This window comes from Chlamydotis macqueenii, chromosome 1, assembly GCF_036417535.1.
Source record: "Chlamydotis macqueenii isolate bChlMac1 chromosome 1, bChlMac1.mat, whole genome shotgun sequence".
In the NCBI taxonomy this organism is placed as follows: domain Eukaryota; kingdom Metazoa; phylum Chordata; class Aves; order Otidiformes; family Otididae; genus Chlamydotis; species Chlamydotis macqueenii.
In genome coordinates this window covers 198,439,766-198,458,598 of record NC_141556.1, presented here as the reverse complement: position 1 = coordinate 198,458,598, position 18,833 = coordinate 198,439,766, and the positions used below count along the sequence as shown (strand labels likewise).

The window sequence follows — 18,833 nt, the reverse complement described above, 5'->3', positions numbered from 1 at the left end:
GTCCTCTTTTTCCTTCTCATGTGAGCTCTAGTAAAAGGCATTTTAATCCACATGTCTGGGAGTCCAAGTGTCTTTCTGGCTGAGATGATACAAATGCTCGTCCTGGTGCACTAGCAGGCTGTATCCCAGAAAAAGGGCCTTATATTGCAGGAGTCAAGGCAAAGCTAAATAAGAGCTTTCCCTTTTTTCTTTTGTTCTGTATGTTTTTGGCATTACTCACTTCTGAAAAAATCCTTATCCAGACAAGTTGGATGTCTTTCCTATATGTTACATACATATTTTCAGGGTAAAATCTTCAGTTCTTTCTAAGTCAATATTTGTCAGTTCCTGTGTTATTTCTGGTTTGTACCTGAAAATGCTGGCTCTAAATCGAAAGGCTAGACTAGATTGGTCAGACTTTCAAAACACCAGCTAACAACAGTCAAGGAAGCGAAGAGTACAAAAGCTTCCCTCATGTGCCAGTTGCAATCACCCTCTGTCTGGGGAATCTTTAGATGTATATGGAAAGCAAGAAGTATTTTATTTTTCAGAGCAGACAGAGAAGAAGTGAAATCTTCTCTAAAAGCGAAATGAATGAGATATAGAACAGAAAATAAACAGGAGCAATGTTGATGAATGCTATGAATATTATTTTTACAACATGAAGAAAAAGTAATAATTAAAAAAAAATCAGTGAAGGAAGCAAGTGGGTGGTAACAAGTTGTTGAGATTGTTGCTTTCCAGATGCTACATGCAAAGGATGCTCTTGGAATTTGTTCCAGTTTGTAGTCTGAAGGGAAGGGAAGGAAGGCTGCAACTAAATGCCTTACCGGGCTTGTAGGCATCGTCTTCAGGGAACACAGCAGTCAGTCATGAGATATTGTAACAGACAGCATGCTAACTCCTTCAGGAATTAAACAAGTGGCTGAGAAGAAGGTAAGCAAGACTGATCAGAAACAAATATGGAACTGCTTGTCCTAGACAGTGTGCAGCAGCATACTTCACAGAGAATGTCACCTTGTCTTTTCAGCCTGTTCTTTTGAGATAGAAAGCTCAAGCCCAGGAAGAATCAGGCTTTTCCTGGCCTAGCTTCGTATGTGTTGCATAGACTGAGGGGAAAGAGGCACTGCCAGACAGACAGCTGCAGAGATTTAATACTGACCTTCATTTAGAAATCTAGATTTGGAGGCACAGAGCATGGGGTGGGGGAGCAAAATGCAGAGAAGGTTGTAGAACCGGTATGGGCGTCCTGAGATTGAGCTGGGGTCGAGTTGGTACCAACATTTCTGTAAATGCAGCTGCCGGGAAGTTCCTCAGACGCGTTTGAATTCTGAGATAACAGTATTAGAGGTAGGTACCAGGGCTAGACAGGAAGGAGTTTAAGGGGAATTAAACTGCTGGCTTTTGTGAAAACGGGACGTGGCTACAGCACAAGGGCACTCGAAATACTCAGAAACGCTGCTGTCTCCTCACAGACCTTCTACCAGCGCAGGTGTTTCTGACCCGGGTCGCACACGGGATACCTTTCCGTGTAGCTCTATTTCGCTTCCTTCTGCCTGACACTGACGGGGCGGGGGGGGCTGGGCCGAGAGCTCAGCCTCAGCCTTGCTTTTCCCTTCCCCGGGGGAGGAGACAGCCCTGCGAGCTGGCCCTCTCCACGCAGGCATCTTCCACGCCCTCTCCGTACGGTTCGGTACAGGTTATTTTTTCTGCTCTACATGGAAACCGAAACTCGTCAGCCCCGCGCCCAGGACTGTCCCTTCGCAGCCCCCTTCCCTCTCCCCTGGGCGGGCTGAGGTGCCCTCTCCCATCCCGGTCCCCAAGCGGCGGCACCGACGACGGAAAAAATGCGCCCAGCCCCTGCAGGAAGGCTTCCCAGAGCGGGCAGAGGCTCCGCGGCGGCGGCAGACACCCCCAAGCCCAGCTCGGCCACACCGCCGCCGTGGCCGCCCAACCGCCCCCTCCCAGCTCAGCCTCGCCGACACCGCGGCCCGCCTTCCAGCCCAGCCAATGGCAGGGACGGCTTTGGCACAGCCCTCGGCCCTGGGGCCAATGGGAGCTGGGAGAGGGTGGGGCGTCGTCGTCTATAGGCCGAGGTGGGGGCGGCCGTGAAGGTGACGGGGGCGGCCGGCGGCAGCATGGCGGCGTTGGCGATGCTGGGCTGGCGGCGTCCGGCCGCGGAGCTGCTGCGGGTGAGGCGGGCGGCACGCGCAGGGCGGGCCCCAGCCCCTCCCGTCTCCCTCCCCGTGCAGCCCCGGCCCCGTCGCGGGGCCCAGGGGGACTCGGCCAAGGTCACACTCGCGTCTGCGACCCCCTCAGCCCACCCCACCCTGCGGGCTGCGCGGCGGGAGGGAGTGGGGCCGTCAGCCGGGGGAGCGGGGACCGGTGTCCGCCGCGTCTTGTGGGGCAGGGCGGGCCGCGCTGCCGGGTCAGTGAAGGGCGGTTTCCCCCCCTCGCCTGGGCCTCCCCGTACCGGTACCGCGCTAAGCCCGGCGGGACCTTTACCCGCGTTCCCGGGAGCGGCTTTTTCCGCCGCCTCATGACCGCCTGTCAGCGCTGGGGGTGCAGCGGGAGGCCGGGGCCCTCGCTGCGTTCTGCGGCTCCTTCCCTCCGCGTCCGTGGCCCTGCAGAGCCCCTGTGTCCGTCATTTACCCCGCGCAGCAGCTGCCTAAGGGCCGGGAGAGGCTTCAGGTCCAGCCTGACATCTCTGCGGGGGGTTCCGCAGAGAGACAGCCGGGAGGTGGGGGGCTGAGCCCCCCTGCCCGAAAAGCCTCTGCGCGTGGCTGCGGTGAGGCACCGCCGGCTTCATTGCGGGGGCGCCTGGCTTGGCTGGAGCGCGGGGGATCCGCTCACTGGGACGGAGAGCTGTACCGGGAAGAAAAGAGCGGGTAAAGCATCTGCCCTGTGCTGGGTTGCATCCGTATTGCCATATGCAAAGCTGAAGGTTGTGTTTTACCAGCTGTAGAAGTGTTTTATTTTGGGTTTTTTTTTTTTTTTTTTTAAATCTGTAGTTGACACAGACCATGAATGCTACTGGCAGATTTCAGTTACACTTGGAAGACTGTTGTCTGGTTTGTCCGGTTTACTGCAAAGGTGAACCTCAGGTGTTGTCCATTGAGGGCGTGTTACTTTGCTAGGGCTGGTTTTGACACGAACCCTTGGAAACTCTGTTGTTAAAGCCCTGCAGGGGCATAATTCAGTTTTAGGGGGAAGTTTAATTTAAAATGTTCTGTTGATGAGTGCAACCTAAGCTGGGGAAAAAAAAAAAAACCCTAATTTAAAAACAGTGAGAAAAAAAAAAATCTGTCTTATATTGTTTGAAGGTTGTCAATTGAAGAGAGAAAGAGACCAAACTTTTGTATGGTGGACACAATACCATAAGGCATTCTTTGATTTATAAAACAGATGGTGGTTTTGTGGTGTCCTTAAGTAGTTATTTCTAATTGGTGTTTATTTAGCTGACCAGAAGTTTTCCAGTGTGCTGAAATGTTGTCTAAGGAAATGGCTAAGAAGTGGCTAATTGAAAGATCGTTCTGTTAATGTAGGAAACAATGCCTACAGCTGTGGGGTTTTTGTATATTTACACTGCTTAATTAGATGAAGCTAGTAGCTGGTGAATTAGCCTGCTCAGGTTTCTTTTTCTTGGTTTTGTTTTATTGTCATCTTTGGTGTAGCATTCTGAATTCATTATCCTCTTTTCTTTTGTGAAACACCGATGAAATGAAGCTGTAGACGCAAACTGCCACTATTTAAAAAGCAGTGAAACTAGTGATAGGAATGAATGAACCGAAGTCCAGAGGAGCAAACAGAGGGACTAGTAAACTTTTTCAAGACAGGACTACTCAGTTCCTTGTTTAGATGTACGTTATATGTGTACGTAACAGACTTGGCCAAAATGAATTGTTTGGGGTTTTTTTTTTTAAGGGAGTATCTATTTATTTTTCAGAAAATACTTTATCACAGATGTTGTAGTGAGACTGTGTAGTAGACTACACTTTTTTAAAAAGGCAGGTTATGATTTTTAATTTAATGTTCTTCAATGTCTCTTAGATATTACTTTTTAAATAATGACTTCTATGAAAATGATATGTTACTGAAACATCATGACATTGGCTTTGTTGATATGAAATTCTAAGGACTTTCTTATTTTCAGGCTTTGAAGTATACAAGCCGTGGCTATGCATCACAGCGTACTCTAAATGTAAGTATAAAGCACCATCTGACTGCTATAAATCACCGAACTTTTTAAAAAAGGTATCGCAAAAAAAAATCTGTGTTGAAGACAATGTGGCTTGTGCCCAAGTCACATTTTGCTGCAAAATCTGGAATAAAAGTCAGATTTCCTTTTTTATTTTGGTTTGCTAGTTGTTATGTGGGGTTGGACAAAATTGTTTAGAAGTGTGCCAGCTAACTTAAGCTTAACGCATCTATATGCCTGTGATTGGAAATACAGCTGATGCCCACTAATCCCTTGGAAATTATTTGTGTGTTATCCTGCAACTTGCTGTTACGATGTAAAAGATGTATGTTACTATCACTGAAGTCAGTCATAATGAAGAAGAGGTTACAGAAACAGACAGCCCTTCTTCAGTTTTAAACAAGTATGATATGTTTTAAGAGGGAGTTATTTTTTTTTTCTAGTGTTCTCTTTCTCTGCATGTCTCTCTAAATAAAGAACTCATGATGAGACCCTATAAAGCTTTGTGTCTAACTTCCACTGAAACCAGTGCAGCTGGAGGTATTCATTGCTTCTTCTCAATAGCTCAGTTGTCTGGGGCAGCCAGAGGTCTGAAATAGGCATCTTTTTGCTGCCAGGTCCTCATGTTACTGTCACAGAGTTAGCAGGTAGACATGCTGGAGTAGCAGTAAAGCTAAGAGGTAAAATCTGTTTTGAGGGTCTACTAGGCATAGAGCTGAATATCATACCATGTCTTAAACTGCTGCTTACGCATTATGCTGGGACCTGGGCTTTTGAGTATCTCCAAGGATGGAGACTCCGTAACCTTTCTGGGCAACCTGTTCCAGTGTTCAGTCATGCTTACAGTGAAAAAGTGTTTCCTGATGCTTAGAGGGAACTTCCTGTGTATCAATTTGTGCCTGTTGCCTCTGGTCCTGTCACTGGGCACCACTGAAAGAGCCTGTCTCTGTCCTCTTTGCACCCTCCCTCCAGGTATTTACATGCATGGATGAGGAGCCCCTGAGCCTTCTCTTCTCCAGGCTGAACAGTCCCAGCTCTCTCAGCCTTTCCTTGTACGTCAGATGCTCCAGTCCCTTAATCGTCTTCGTGGCCCTTTGTCTTGTGCTGGGGAGCCCAGAACTGGATACAGCACTCCAGGTGTGGTCTCACCAGGGCAGAGTAGAGGGGAAGAATCACCTACCTCGACCTGCTGGCAATACTTTGCCTGATGCAGCCCAGGATACCATTCACCTTCTTTGCTGCAAGGGCCCTTTGCTGGCTTATGTTCAACCTGGTGTCCACCAGGATCCCCAGGTCCCTTTCTTCCAAGCTGCTTTCTAGCTGGCTGGCCTCCGGCATGTCCTGGTGCCTGGGATTGTTCTTCTCCATGTGCAGGACTTTGCAATTCTCCTTGATGAACTTCGTGAAGTTCCCATCAGCCCATTTCTCCAGCCTGTCAAGGTCCCTCTCTGTGGCAGCACAAGCCTCTGGTGTATCAGCCACTCCTTCCAGTTTGATGTTACCAGCAAACCTGCAGAGAGTACACTGCCCCATCATCCAGATCATTAGTGAAGATCTTAAACAGGACTGGATCCAGTATTGACCCCTGGGGAACACCACTAGTTACTGGCCTCCTACTAGACTTTGTGCCACTGATCACCACCCCCTGGGCCTGGCCGTTCAGCTGGGTTTCAGTCTATCTCATTATTTGCTTATCCAGCCCATACTTCATTACCTTCTGTCTAAGGATTTTGTAGGAGACAGTGTTGAAAGCCTTGTTGTAGTCTAGACAAACAATGTCCACTGCTCTCCCCTCATCTACCAAACCAGTAATTTTACTGGTGAAGGTTATCTGGATGTTTGAGCATGACTTCCATGCTGATGACTCATGATTTTCTTGTTGTTCATGTTTCTGGAAATGGTTTCCAGGATTAGCTGTTCCATCACCTTCCCAGGGACTGAGGTGAGGCTGATTGGTCTGTGATTCCCTGGGTCCTCCTTCTTTCCTGTCTTCAAGACAGGAGTGATGCTTGCTTTTGTGCAGTCCTTGAGCACCTCTCACAATTGCTGTGACCATTCCAGGATTATTGAGAGTGACCTTACAAAGACATCAGCCAGCTCCTTCAGCTCTTGTGGGTGCATCTGAGCAGGACATGTGGACTTATGTATGTCCAGTTTGCTTAAGTGTTCCCTGATCTGGTCCTCTTCCACCAAGAGTGCATCTTGCTTGCTCCAGCCTTTCCCCTGGTCTCTGAAGCCTGATGTTCCTGAAGGCTGGTCCTACTAGCGAAGACTGAGGGGAAGAAGGCATTCAGTACCTGAAACTTTTACATGTTCTATGTCACTAGGTCCTTTGCCCCTTTCAGCAGCAGGCCCACATTTTCCATAGACTTCCTTGTGCTTCCTAGGTGCTTATGAAAGCCCTTCTTGTTGCCTTTGACGTCCCTTGCTGGATTCAATTCCAGCTGGGCTTTGGCTTTCATAACCTCATCCCTGCATGCTCGGACAGTGTCTGTAAGGTTCCCTGTCTCTGCTTCCACCTTCTGTATGCTTCCTTTCTGTGTATGTGTTTTGGTCATCCATGCAGACCTGGCATTTTTACCTGACTTACTGCTTGTTGGAATGGACTGCTCTGGTGCTTAGAGGCAATGTTCAAGGTCCTTGAATGTTGACCGGTTTTCTTCAACCCTCCTTTGCTCCAGGACCTTTGAGAGGCTTGCAAGCATCATTCATCCCAAGGCTGAGCTCAATGCGCTCCAGCTGTTCTGTCACATAAAGGGCAGCCATGCCTCCTCTTGTCTTCTTGGCCTGTCCTTTCTGAAGAGCCCGTATCCCTGCATGGCAGCACTCCAGCCATGGGGGCCATCCCACCATGGCTCCGTGATCCCAAGATTGTACTCCTGCAGCTGCACACCAGTCTGTTTATGTTTATTCCCAATGCTGCATGCATTAATAAACGTTATTTTAGTGCTCTGAAACACTTGCAGGATAAAAGGGAAGCTGTGACACCAGTGAAAGAGTAAAAGTGGATACATCTTAAAAATAGTGGCATATGTGTACATATGTGAGAGAGACTGTAACTTTTACTCCATGCTTCTCCTCTTAGGAGGTGGTGATAGCAAGTGCTGTAAGGACACCGATTGGATCTTTCCAAGGATCTCTTTCGTCTTTGCCAGCCACTAAACTTGGTTCCATTGCAATTAAGGGAGCAATTGACAGAGCAGGTATATGTAAAGATTTTTTCTGTGACAAAGAAAAGCTGAAGTGGCTCAAAACAGTACCAGTCTGTGTCTTCTATATTGCTTGGTAAACAGAAGGTCCCGGGTTTTTTTTTCTCCTGTGGCACTCTTAAGTCTTTGGCTTCTTTAAACAGCTTATTACAAGAACTTGAACACTAGGGCTGTTGCAAGAGATGCCTCACAGCAGGAGAGAAGGCCTCTTCTGTCTGGTGGCAGCTAGCTGTGGCCTTGCCTCGCCCCTGTTAAACAAATGAACAAAACTGTTTAGACATAATTGTGGCAGGTGGAAAGACTTGTGCATTTAACCATCCATGGAAATTGAGCTTCTCAGGTGGCTAGTGAGAATTGGAAATGTTTCCTTTAGTTAGCTAACTGTTCTGCAGGGTAAGAAAGGAATTCTTTTCTGTGTGGGTCACCAGTTCACTGTGGCCCATTAATATGAGGGGAGAGATTTGGGGTGCACCCAACAGGGGCCTGTGTGCTGCTTTTGGCATTCAGGTTGGACGCGGCACGTTTTGTCAGTCTTTGGTAGAAAACTTAAATGGGAAGCTTTATGAAAGGGAGTTACATCTTCCATGCAAAAAGTCCTGAATCTAACCAATTCTGTTTTATAGGTATCCCTGCAGAAGAAGTGAAAGAGGCATATATGGGAAATGTCCTGCAGGCTGGACAAGGACAAGCTCCAACAAGACAGGCAGTCTTGGGTGCAGGTATTGGTTCTCTGGATTCTGGGGTTAGTTTTTCTGTCTTTATGTAGACAGTGTAGGTTATTGAGCTATGAGTTAAAGCAGAGTGGTGCCCAGCCTTTTGTCAGGCAGTCTGTGTACGCTCTTTCCCCCGTGATGAGTGACCGGTGTTGCTGTACTCATGTCGGTGGGCCTAATTGTGCATCCACAGGAGTCCCTTTTCATATGCACAGTGGATGTTCCTGCCCACAGTGTTTGGTGTTTGCAGAACCTGGGGAAGACGATACCAGAGACCAGGCTGCTACTTCCAGAGCACTTTATGCTGATGATGGATGCTGCTGTTTGAATCTTTTGTGAAATAGACTTCTTTTTTCTTCAGTATATCATTACTGTTAAGCCTTATTGGGTAAGGGGTCAGTGAGTTTCCTCAGAGTATGTCATTACACTCATCTTCCCAGGGAGTCTGGAATTGTCACTGGAAGAATTCACTCTATGATGTTAACTGCAGCACGAATGTTATTGGGGTGCAGGAATTATTTTCTTATCCCTTTTGCTGTGGGGATGGGATTCCATACCTTAGCATGACTCTAGGAAAATCTGTGGGTTAGGGGAGAACTGGATACTCTCTTGGCTCTGGCCGTGTGCTTTTTGAAAGAGAAGGAGCTGCTTCTGTCTGAGGCAAAGGGGTGAATATGGCTCTTTTCTTTCCCCTGGTTAGTTTCCACATCTCGCTGCTGGCCTGGAGGCGATGAGCTGGTAGCAGAGCCATAATACTAGAGAGCAAGCCTAGGGTAGAGGCAGTGATGCAATGGCCTTCAGCCAAAGCTGCCCACAGCAGAGCCCAGAGCTGTTGTAATGAACAATAACAATAATACCTCAATAATAACTGTGTGAATAACACTGACCCCTTGCACTTTTGGTTTTGGTCAGTATTGCATGTGTGTAGAGTCCCTTTACTTCTGGGATCTGTTTTGTTGCCAGTTGCTAAATTCTACAGCTTGTTTATGCCTTTTCAGTCTTGAATGCTTCTTAGAGGCAGGGACTGGGGCGTCAGGAGGAGGAATCGTTCTGGAGTTGCTTCCCTGATCTTCTGTCTTTCTGATTCTTCACTTGCTTGCTCCTTCCTCATGGGTCTGTTGTTGGAAGGGAAGAAACAGCAAGAGTCTCCAAGAAGGATAGTAACTAGGGGTGAAGGTAGATAAATTGCTGTGCCAGGCTGAATAATGCAAGCTAGACATCCTGGGCTTAGATAACAATTGGTCCCATATTGCTGGAACACCAATAAAGTGTTAGCCTACCCTTTAAATAATACAGTTGTTTGTACAACTTCTTTGACTCAGGTCTACCAATCTGCACTCCTACTACCACTGTCAATAAAGTCTGTGCTTCGGGAATGAAGTCGATCATGATGGCAGCACAAAGCCTGATGTGTGGGAGTCAGGTATGTGAATTTAGTGTTTTATGGAAAAAACACACAACTGATGTTGTAGATCCTGGCCTACTAATGAGTCTTTGATTTGGGACTGTGTTTTGATTTGGGATAATAAAGCTAATCAGTGAGGTTTTGTTTTGCTTATGCAACCTTAATTTTATAGTCAGGTAAGTGTGTTTTGGTTTAAAAACAGAAAAAAAAATTGTAAGTATTATAGTTTGGAAATTGTCAGATGTACTTTTAGAGCTAAGCAGGTAAGGTGGTTTTTTTTTTTCTTTTTTGAGTATTTACGTACTCTCTCTACTGCTCCGGCCCCACTCCCTAAAAAATAGCTAAGGGAATTTTCAAGCTTTCTGGTTTGAAAAACTGAAGAAATTTTTATAGACTTAGTTTTTGATGAAACACAGTTAATCTTGACTTTCAGACACTTTAAACACTTAAATGAATTAAATATACATATTAAAGCAATGTTATTTCCAGGTACATTGAAGGCGTTTCAGGCTTTTTTTTTCAATTGTTTTGGAAGAAGCAGAATCTATTGTTGCTGAATCAGCGTTTCCATGGAACAGAGCTTGATGGAGGGGAACTGGTCATCCTTGTCACCTGTGTTCTAACATTCTCTGTACAATGGGGAAAACCAGTATCACTTAGTGGGAGAATACACCACTTTCAGCAAGCTGTTAAATTCTGTGCAGCAAAGAATATGGGAGAAGTCTGAAAGTGAAGAAAGACATTTCAATTTTGTTTTCAATTCCATACTCAGAAGTGTTTTGGCAATGTCTGCCCTTCTCTGAAATGAAAATATTGTCAGTTCAATATGTATTTTTGGCTTACAAAGTAAGTGGCTCCTAAATGAGAAGTGTACTTACTATTCTTTTTGTTTGTTCCTTCTGTGAAAATAACAGTGTAGCTGAGTCAAGCAACTGCTTATTGCTTTGGCCTTGCTCTGCAGAGGTCGGCACTTTTGTCCAGTGTCTGCTGAAGTCAGTGGAAGTCTTGTCACGGGACTTTGGACGAGGCCCAGTATGTCTGTGTAAACAGCTTCATTTGGATTTGGTACTTTACATCCACTGACTTTGAGAGTGGTTGTGCACTTGGTTGGTTTGACAGATGCAGGCCATGAGTTTTGAAGAGAACTGGAGTTTTCAGCTGAGCTGATCATACACGCTGTGCTGCCAGTCTTGGCAAAAGCGGAGACTTGGCCAGTTATTAATCTCTTAAGTTATGGGAGGTTGATATTTGTTTTCCCTGGTTGCGGACGGTGAGGTATCTGTGGTATGAAAGTCAATGATAGTTCCCAGTGGCTTGAGTCAGTGTACGTCATTGTATGTACAATTGTATTACCTCTGTCTCCAAGTCTTTCACTTTATGGAATGGAAATGCCGGGGACTCTTGTTCCTCTGATCTATTGCTGCTTCTATATCTCAGCTGCCTTTTGGATTTATCTGCCTTTCTCATTTTTTCTTCTCTCTCTCCTTTTTTCTTCTCTTTATTACTTCATGTCACTGTTTGTGGATCTAGATAATAATCTGTTCTGAACCAAACCATTACTTCTCTGAGTCTTAATTTAAATGGGGAAAAAAAAAAAAGCTTTAATCTTTTTCTTTCTTAGTGCTTTTTTGATGCAAAATATATTTTTGTATTTATATTAACAGCACTACTGCACTCTCAAAGACCTACAGTGCTGTGTTTGTATTTTTCTTGCACTTATCCATATTTCAAATATGGCATTAAATACAACTGTGTCTCTTCTTGACATCCTGAGATCCTAGAAATTGGGGGGGCATAGCCAGAAGAACAGTAGGTATATCTGTGGTCCTTACAGCTTTGCTATTTGGAGGTTTTTTGTTTTGCTTTGTCTCAGCTTGAGAAGTATACTAATTTATAAATAACCATAGTGATTCAGCTTAATTCAAGTTCAGTGATCATTAATTGTTAATGTCTGCTTTTTTGCTGGCTTTTTCAGATGATAAAACTGTATTGTAAGTGATCTCTCTTTACATAGTGAGATGAAACAAGATTACGTAAAACTGCAGGTAGTTGAACATCTCTGTCTCTTGTTGGTCTCTTAGATTCTGACTGTTGCTTATTCTGTAGGGATACGAAGCTGCTAATGAAGAACAAAATTGAGAAATTTACAGAAAAATAAACTAAAGTAAAATTTATAACAGTATCTTGGAAGCTTTTGAAGTGCAAGGAGCTGACCTGGCTCTTGCAACTTTCTAAAATTACATATGAGACTAAAGTCCAGTTGTTCTGTCAGGGTGGATTAACTGTCTTCAGCTGTTGTTCCTGCTGTTTGCTTTTTAAATGCATAATATATTTTTTTCATCTTTCTCTAAGACTCCTCAGAAATATAAAGCATTCATGTTTAAGCTTTTGCTAATACTTATTGCTACAAGAAATTGTAGAGAACACACTGCTTTTTAAATAATTTTAACTTGTCTCCTTTGAGCAGGATGTAATGGTTGCTGGTGGAATGGAGAGCATGTCTAATGTTCCCTATACAATGAGCAGAGGATCAACACCTTATGGAGGAGTAAAGCTGGAAGACCTGATAGTAAAAGATGGGCTTACAGATGCTTATAACCATATCCATATGGTAAATACTCCTGCACAGTACTAAAGTGTCAACCATAGACCTGATGCAGCTTTGGAGAGCTTGCTTACAATTATTCTGAAACTATTTCATCTAGCAAACCTAGAAATGAGGAATAATGTTAATGGAGGAGGAAAAAATCTTCAGTTTCCAGGCTTCCTGCAGTAACTGTAACGGAGAGGCTAGACAGAAAACCAAAGCAGAATAGCAAATTGTGTGTTAATATTTATCTGCCTCTGAAGTCTGAATAGCCTAGAGCAGAGATTTTAAAAAAAATAAAAATTCTGCCACTGATAGGTTGCTGTTGCTCTATCTGTGGGAGAGAGCAATGGAGTTACTTGGTGTCTTTGAGGGTACAGACTCTGTATGGTTCAGCAGGCTCTGGTGTTTATTTTCACTCTCCCGACGTACATATCTTAATCTTTTGATCATATATATAATATATATATAACATATCTTAATCTTTGATCAGCTGGTAACTTAAATTGGACGAACACCTGCAAACTTAGGATGGGTTTGGAAAACAGCTGATAGGAAGATAGTGAAGAACAGTTTGAAATGAGAATGACTGCTTTTAGTTTACAAGTATTTCTGACATTTGCCTGTGGTGATTCACAACTGTAGGGCGTTATTGATTGATCAGTTAATGTTCTTGCTGCTCTGCAGGAAAACATCTCATGAAGAATATTCTACTGTCACCCATATATTTGATACAGACCTCTGTGTGTGATTTATTCTTTTTGCAGAATTCTTTTGCAGTCTTCTGTGCGCTCTGCTTAGGCTGTTGGTTGAAATCCACTCACACATTTCAGCTAAAATGGATTCTGATTGTGAGGATTTTTACAGGAATGTAAATAGTGGCTTTGCTAGTTCCTGTGTGTGGGGAAAAACTCTGGGAGTTGGTTGTAATACACAAAGTTTTAATAGATTCAGACAATATTTCAAAACTTCTTGTCTTTATTATAGCAGCTGTAGGTTGCTTGGAAAAACCTTAACAGTCTGTGTGAGAACAACCAGGAAAGCATATCTGGTGCCTTTAGGAACTTGCTCTAGTCTGTGTTTGGCAATAGACCAACTCGCTGGTGCTACAGAGACTTTAAATTCTTGAACTGCATAGAAGTGAACTTGCCTGTTTGAAGGAACGTGGTACTAAAGGGTTTTGTGTTGATTCTTTGAGTTTTCTACAGAAACAAGTTGGAACAAAACCTGTTTAAGAACAAATCTTTCAGGTTCACTAAATAAGTATTTATTTATTTATTTATTTTTAATTTTGTCAACAGGTATTTAGGCAGTGTTGGTAACGAATTATGACTGTATAATTATGAGTGACTTTTATATAAAATGGCTTGATTCACTCTAGTTATTTCATTCCAGTTATTAGACAAAAGGTATACATGCTTTTGTTTGTACAGTTTTTAGAGTATCAGATCCTGAAGGCCAAGTAAGCCCTGTGCGTTGATCTGCTTTTGTAACCTTTGGAATAGGCAAGCTGATAATGGAATGAGAACACAAGTAAGGTGATGTGAACAGACTGTTCTGTGGGGGGACAATGATCTTCAGTCTCTGAAGACCTCAGCCCTAAGCACTTTAAAACTTACTTTTGCATGCAGTTTTTTAACTTTAAAAAAAACCTTGTAAGGGAGGTTCCTTCATGGCTTTAATAATCTAGATCAAGAAAGCATTTTCTAAATCTGAAGTTCATATTCCAACACCAGAAGTTACTGTTTGATCATTACTGTGTAAATTAGAAATGGACAGCAATTATTAGTCACATTCAATTCTGGAAATCTGCTGGTTGAATTTTTTCAGCTACATTTCTACTTCACACCTCTAGAAATACCAAACCTAACATGCCTGGTTTTCTTCAAGGGCAACTGTGCTGAGAATACTGCGAAGAAGTTTACTATTTCACGAGAGGAACAAGACACTTATGCCATCGGCTCTTACACTAAGAGCAAAACAGCCTGGGATTCAGGAATATTGAAAAATGAAATTGTTCCTGTTACCATTTCAAAAAAAGGTATTATGGAAAGGTGTGATAAAATTAATTGTGCTTCTCATGGAAAGCTGTAACATTGTCTGTGTTTAGTGAAAATTATGTTTAAATGTGCAGATCTCATGAACACACGCACACACATGTATATATGTATGTATACATATGTATACGTATGTATACACAATGTATGTGTTTGTATTTTAGATTTAGCTAAGAATTTTCTGTTATGCAGAATTTCTTATGAACAGCAGTGACCTGTGATCTGGTTTTATTTTTTAATTTTTCTTTGATGTTACATACTGTATCTTCCTTTTCTATGCAAGTGGAAGACTAGATGCTGAACTTAGCTAGTATAGCTGGAGGACATCTGTGTTTTAAATTCCTTTTTAATTACTTTAAAGGTATATTCTCTGTCCCTTTTCATTCAGCCATGAGGAACTATAAATGGATTTGCTGTGAATAAATGGGATTAAAGAATTTTTTTTTTCAGTTTTCATAAGCACATTTTTTGACATGCATAAATAAGTTTACATGTTTTTACTGAAATAAGTTGTTTAAATAAGGCAGCATTTAATCAAAGTACAGTGTTAGAATGTCTTAAGAATGGACTGTACTATGAAAGACTAAACTAAATCTGAATTTCAGGAAAGCCAGATACAGAAGTGAAAGAGGATGAAGAATACAAACGTGTTGATTTTAGTAAAGTTCCAAAGCTGAAAGCTGTTTTCCAAAAAGAAAATGGTAAATATTGTAAAATCAACTGCTTAATTTTTTGCGTAGTTCAAAGAGACTTTGTGATAGTGAAGTGTACTGTTCACAAGAGCTTGAATGCCCAGCAGTAGTCCATTAACTTTTAAATGTCTGCTAAGATAAAGAAATGTGCTTCACAACATCGTGAACTGACTTGGATTAAATGATGCTCCAAGAACCTGTAAACCAGTGAAAACCTCTTTTGGACATTTCATTTAAAAAGACTGAAACAGATTGGCTTCAGTTTAGCTAGTGCCTTGGTCTCCACTCAGTATACGCTCTCATTTCACTGGGAGTTGGAGTGTCTCTACATGGTTGCCTGTTACTTCCCCTGAACCTGTAATTGATAAATCTTTCTGGCTGAATCAAAGCTGCCACTCATTCACATTCCTTTTTGAGCTGGAATTCTGTTGCCAGCAACACAGCTGACGTGGAAGGCATGATCTAAACCATCACTCGGATAAAGATAGGAAGTTTAATGAAACTAAACCAACTCATTTTTAGTTACCTTGATGCAACAGATACCACCATATGTTTAAGGCCCTAAGGTGGGAAAAAAAAAATTATTAACAGGATATACCTGAGCTATATCATGCTTCCCCCTCAGTTTAGACAATGCTTTACCTTTTCTAGGAACAGTTACAGCTGCTAATGCCAGCACTCTGAATGATGGAGCAGCTGCTTTGGTGCTGATGACTACAGAGGCAGCCAAGAGACTGAAAGTCAAACCATTGGCGCGGATAGTAGGTAAGATTTTTCTTTTCTAATCTTTGAGTACATTCCTGGAAAATGCTCCCATAGCACGCTCTCGGACTGGGAGTCCTGTTTGGATGGTTATCTGATGTTTGTTGGACAGAAAAGGTGAGCTCTGAGGCATTATGGCAGCATCTTCTCAATTGAAATGTCAAGTGCTGTACCAGCATGCTTTTGATCATAAACAGTTTTCTATATGGAATAATATTAAATACATGAAAATGTTTTTATGTGGATCACTTAAGGCACTAAACTTTAGGTGTATCTATTTCATGGACCACTACATTCAGAATTTTTCTGTCTTGACTGGGTTTGCTGCTTGTACAAGTAAAAATAATGTATGGGAAAAACAAAAGGTCTTTAAGCGGCTTTTGCAATTTTTACAGCTTTTGCAGATGCTGCTGTTGATCCTATTGACTTCCCAATTGCACCTGCACATGCTGTTCCCAAGGTAGGAATAAAACTGAGTGTTTTTTCAAAAACAACAAACTTCCCTAGCACTTGATCGTTTGCTCATCCCTCAGTGGATCTTCCTGTAATTAGGATTGAAATTACAATTACGTCGTAAATACAAAGAACACATGTTTTCCAGAGGATCAAGGCAGGAATTTTCAGAGTAACAAATTTCTCACACCTATTTTAAATTAGAACATTGTTTCATACTGCTTTCACAAACTTTGGGTTTGTTTACACTTCTGAAGCTCTGCAGCTAGTATGGCTAAAAGGCAAAATAAATACGGTTATACCAGTAGAGACTAGTTCAACAGGGAACGGGAGCCAAGCGTATGGCGTGAGGCAATACTGTGTCGCTTTAAATGTACTTCCTGTACTGACTGTAGCAGCGGTCTTAGTATAGTGTGATGAGAATATACTCTTCGGATAGGGTACTCCATTTCTTCTTTTGTGAAAACTGAAGTTTGTGCTTCAGTACCTCAATTTTGCTTTTTCCCATCTGACAAAGAGGTTTTGAAATGGGAACTTGAATCTCTTGCTTGGTATAGTGTAGGGACTGTGGACAACCTGAGTCACCCACTTCAAAATAGACCTAATTATTTCTGTAATTAGCTTCCTAATTTTTTAATAGTAGTAATTATTTTTATTATTACTTCTAGATTCTAAGTGAGACGGGCCTGAAAAAAGAAGATATTGCAATGTGGGAAATCAACGAAGCGTTCAGTGTCGTGGTGCTGGCTAATATTAAAATGCTGGGTATTGACCCACAAAAAGTAAATATTAACGGAGGTGCTGTCTCTCTTGGACATCCAATAGGGTAGGTAGATACACGCTGGTGTTTGTTCTGCACTGAGGCATTGTTTTCTAGACAGTGCTAACGTATTTACCTTTATTCTCAAATTTAGTGCAAGTAGGAAGGGTAAGAGAAACTTGCTAACAAGTACAAAGCGATTTAATTCAGGTGTTAAATTTCAAGGTACCTTGAAAAGAGCAGGATCCCATTTTTCTCTTCAGAGTTATCACCTACTTTTATAAAGAGCTGGCTTGTTACCATAGCTATGTGGATTTATGAAGTATTTAAACCAAATCACTATTAACATGACAGAATAACCTGTAACAATTAACCAAGTAGTTAAGGCAATGAAATGTACAGGCAAACTTCTGAAAATAGCTAAGGATATGGTACAGGGACTTCTATTTTTCTTACATCAGCAAAGTGAAATTCCAGGTCCTGTCAAAGCATTTTTGGCAATGTCTCCTAAGTCCCTGAGCTCCTAATGCAGCAGCCAGGGACAGTCTGGGGGATGCTAGTGGGTCTTTTGTTTGATGTACTGTCACCTGGTTAGAGGAGTCGGATCACCTGCTGTGCTTCCCAGCAGCTGAGGTACATCCCAGTAATCCTCCCTGAGGTGATCATCCTGCAGGGTCTGGGTCTCTGAGGAGAAACGCATTTCAAATACTCTGACTAAATATAGATGGGAAGTATTCAGCGTACATCAGGAACAAGTAGGAGTACTTCATGGTTCCTAAAAAGCTGTAATCCAGGCATAATCCTACAAGACATGCTGACATCTCCTTTGGAATATCAGCTGCTTCTGATAAGGAAATATGATTTGTTTGTTTTTGTTTTTGTCTTAAAAGTTAATTTCAACAGTCTAGTGACAGAATTTAAATGTCTGATTTTGCACATTATGTGGGTCAGAGTAGGATACTGCAGTATATCCAGTCGTAAGCAAATAAGAAACTGTTTGAAATTAATCGTTAGTATCAACTTGGTTTTTGTGGTAGATGTGGTACCTTCTTTGAAAGAGCTTTGCTACACGTAGGGTTACTTCATAATACACAGACTGACTTAGAGGAGATTTGCTTTTCCAGAAGAAACTTTATCTAAACATGGGAGTTTTTGCTTGTATATGTATAAGATTGTTTGTTAAGTCCTGTAGCTAGAGAAAAATAACCTGTGTTGCATCTAAATACAGATGAAAGGGTTTGATTGGTCTTTTTGGTGGTGGTTTTTTCCCCTCCAGCAACTCAGTACTAATTCTGCCAACTGTCCTGTGTGGGTCAAATTAAGAATTTCCTTTAAACTAACTATATACACTTTTTTTTTCTTTTATTTAGAATGTCTGGCGCAAGAATTGTTGTTCACATGGTCCATGTGTTGAAACAAGGACAATACGGTCTTGCAGGAATTTGCAATGGAGGAGGAGGTGCTTCTGCAATATTGATAGAGAAGCTGTAGGTCCAAGTAGCATTGGAAACAAAGCCTTAAACACTCTCTGATCAAAATAATGAGTGGTACCTGTTACATCTTATTTATCAGTAAGTGAATGAATATCTTAACTGCTATTCTGAAATTTCTTAAAGCATCACTGATTATTGATACAGACAACTGGGCTTTTATTACTTAAGACTCAGTGCAAGTTTTTATACAGTACAAATAAATGTCAAATTCTGATAATGTCTTGAGCCCTGACAATAAATATTGTTTGCTAACTGTGGCTCCTCTGTCACTGACATATGGTTTCTCCAATGCCACTGAAAGTGAATTTTCTTGGTAAAACTCACACAGGTTGCTACTAGAAGCAGCTAGTTTCTTACTGACTTGTTGCTTCATTTTTCTAACTACTGAGTGATTTTAATGGAAAAAAAATAACTTTACTCAAAAGCTGTCTTTCTGCTGTTGCATACCTCAAAGCCAGGTTAACTGTAGAAGAGGAGCCCTGCCGTAGCACTCACCCAGCCTGACTTGGGGTGAGGAAGACGGGG

The 18,833-nt window shown here is 42.4% G+C and overlaps 1 protein-coding gene across 2 annotated transcripts; it reads left to right on the top strand.

Moving 5' to 3' along the window:
* The first annotated feature begins 757 nt into the window (after window positions 1-757).
* ACAT1 (acetyl-CoA acetyltransferase 1) lies at window positions 758-18,565 on the top strand. 2 transcript variants are annotated; one of them, XM_086739568.1, is made up of 12 exons: window positions 758-915; window positions 4,133-4,180; window positions 7,263-7,380; window positions 8,010-8,105; window positions 9,422-9,522; window positions 11,972-12,115; window positions 13,982-14,132; window positions 14,754-14,849; window positions 15,492-15,605; window positions 15,998-16,062; window positions 16,724-16,881; window positions 18,186-18,565. In XM_086739568.1, exons 1-12 carry the CDS (start codon window positions 874-876, stop codon window positions 18,304-18,306), a joined length of 1,254 nt encoding a protein of 417 aa, XP_086595694.1. In that variant the 5' UTR covers window positions 758-873; the 3' UTR covers window positions 18,307-18,565. The 2 variants fall into 2 exon arrangements, with proteins under 2 accessions (XP_086595694.1, XP_086595693.1); XM_086739567.1 differs by lacking the exon at window positions 758-915 and adding an exon at window positions 2,077-2,171.
* The last annotated feature ends 268 nt before the right edge of the window (window positions 18,566-18,833 follow it).

What these genes read in the sequence shown, in the direction of transcription:
- ACAT1 (XM_086739567.1), top strand. Translation starts at nt 2,118, where the DNA reads ATGGCGGCGTTGGCGATGCTGGGCTGGCGGCGTCCGGCCGCGGAGCTG. An exon ending in TGTTACCATTTCAAAAAAAG is followed by an intron (nt 14,133 to 14,753) that starts GTATTATGGAAA and finishes TCTGAATTTCAG; the next exon opens with GAAAGCCAGATACAGAAGTG. An exon ending in ACCATTGGCGCGGATAGTAG is followed by an intron (nt 15,606 to 15,997) that starts GTAAGATTTTTC and finishes CAATTTTTACAG; the next exon opens with CTTTTGCAGATGCTGCTGTT.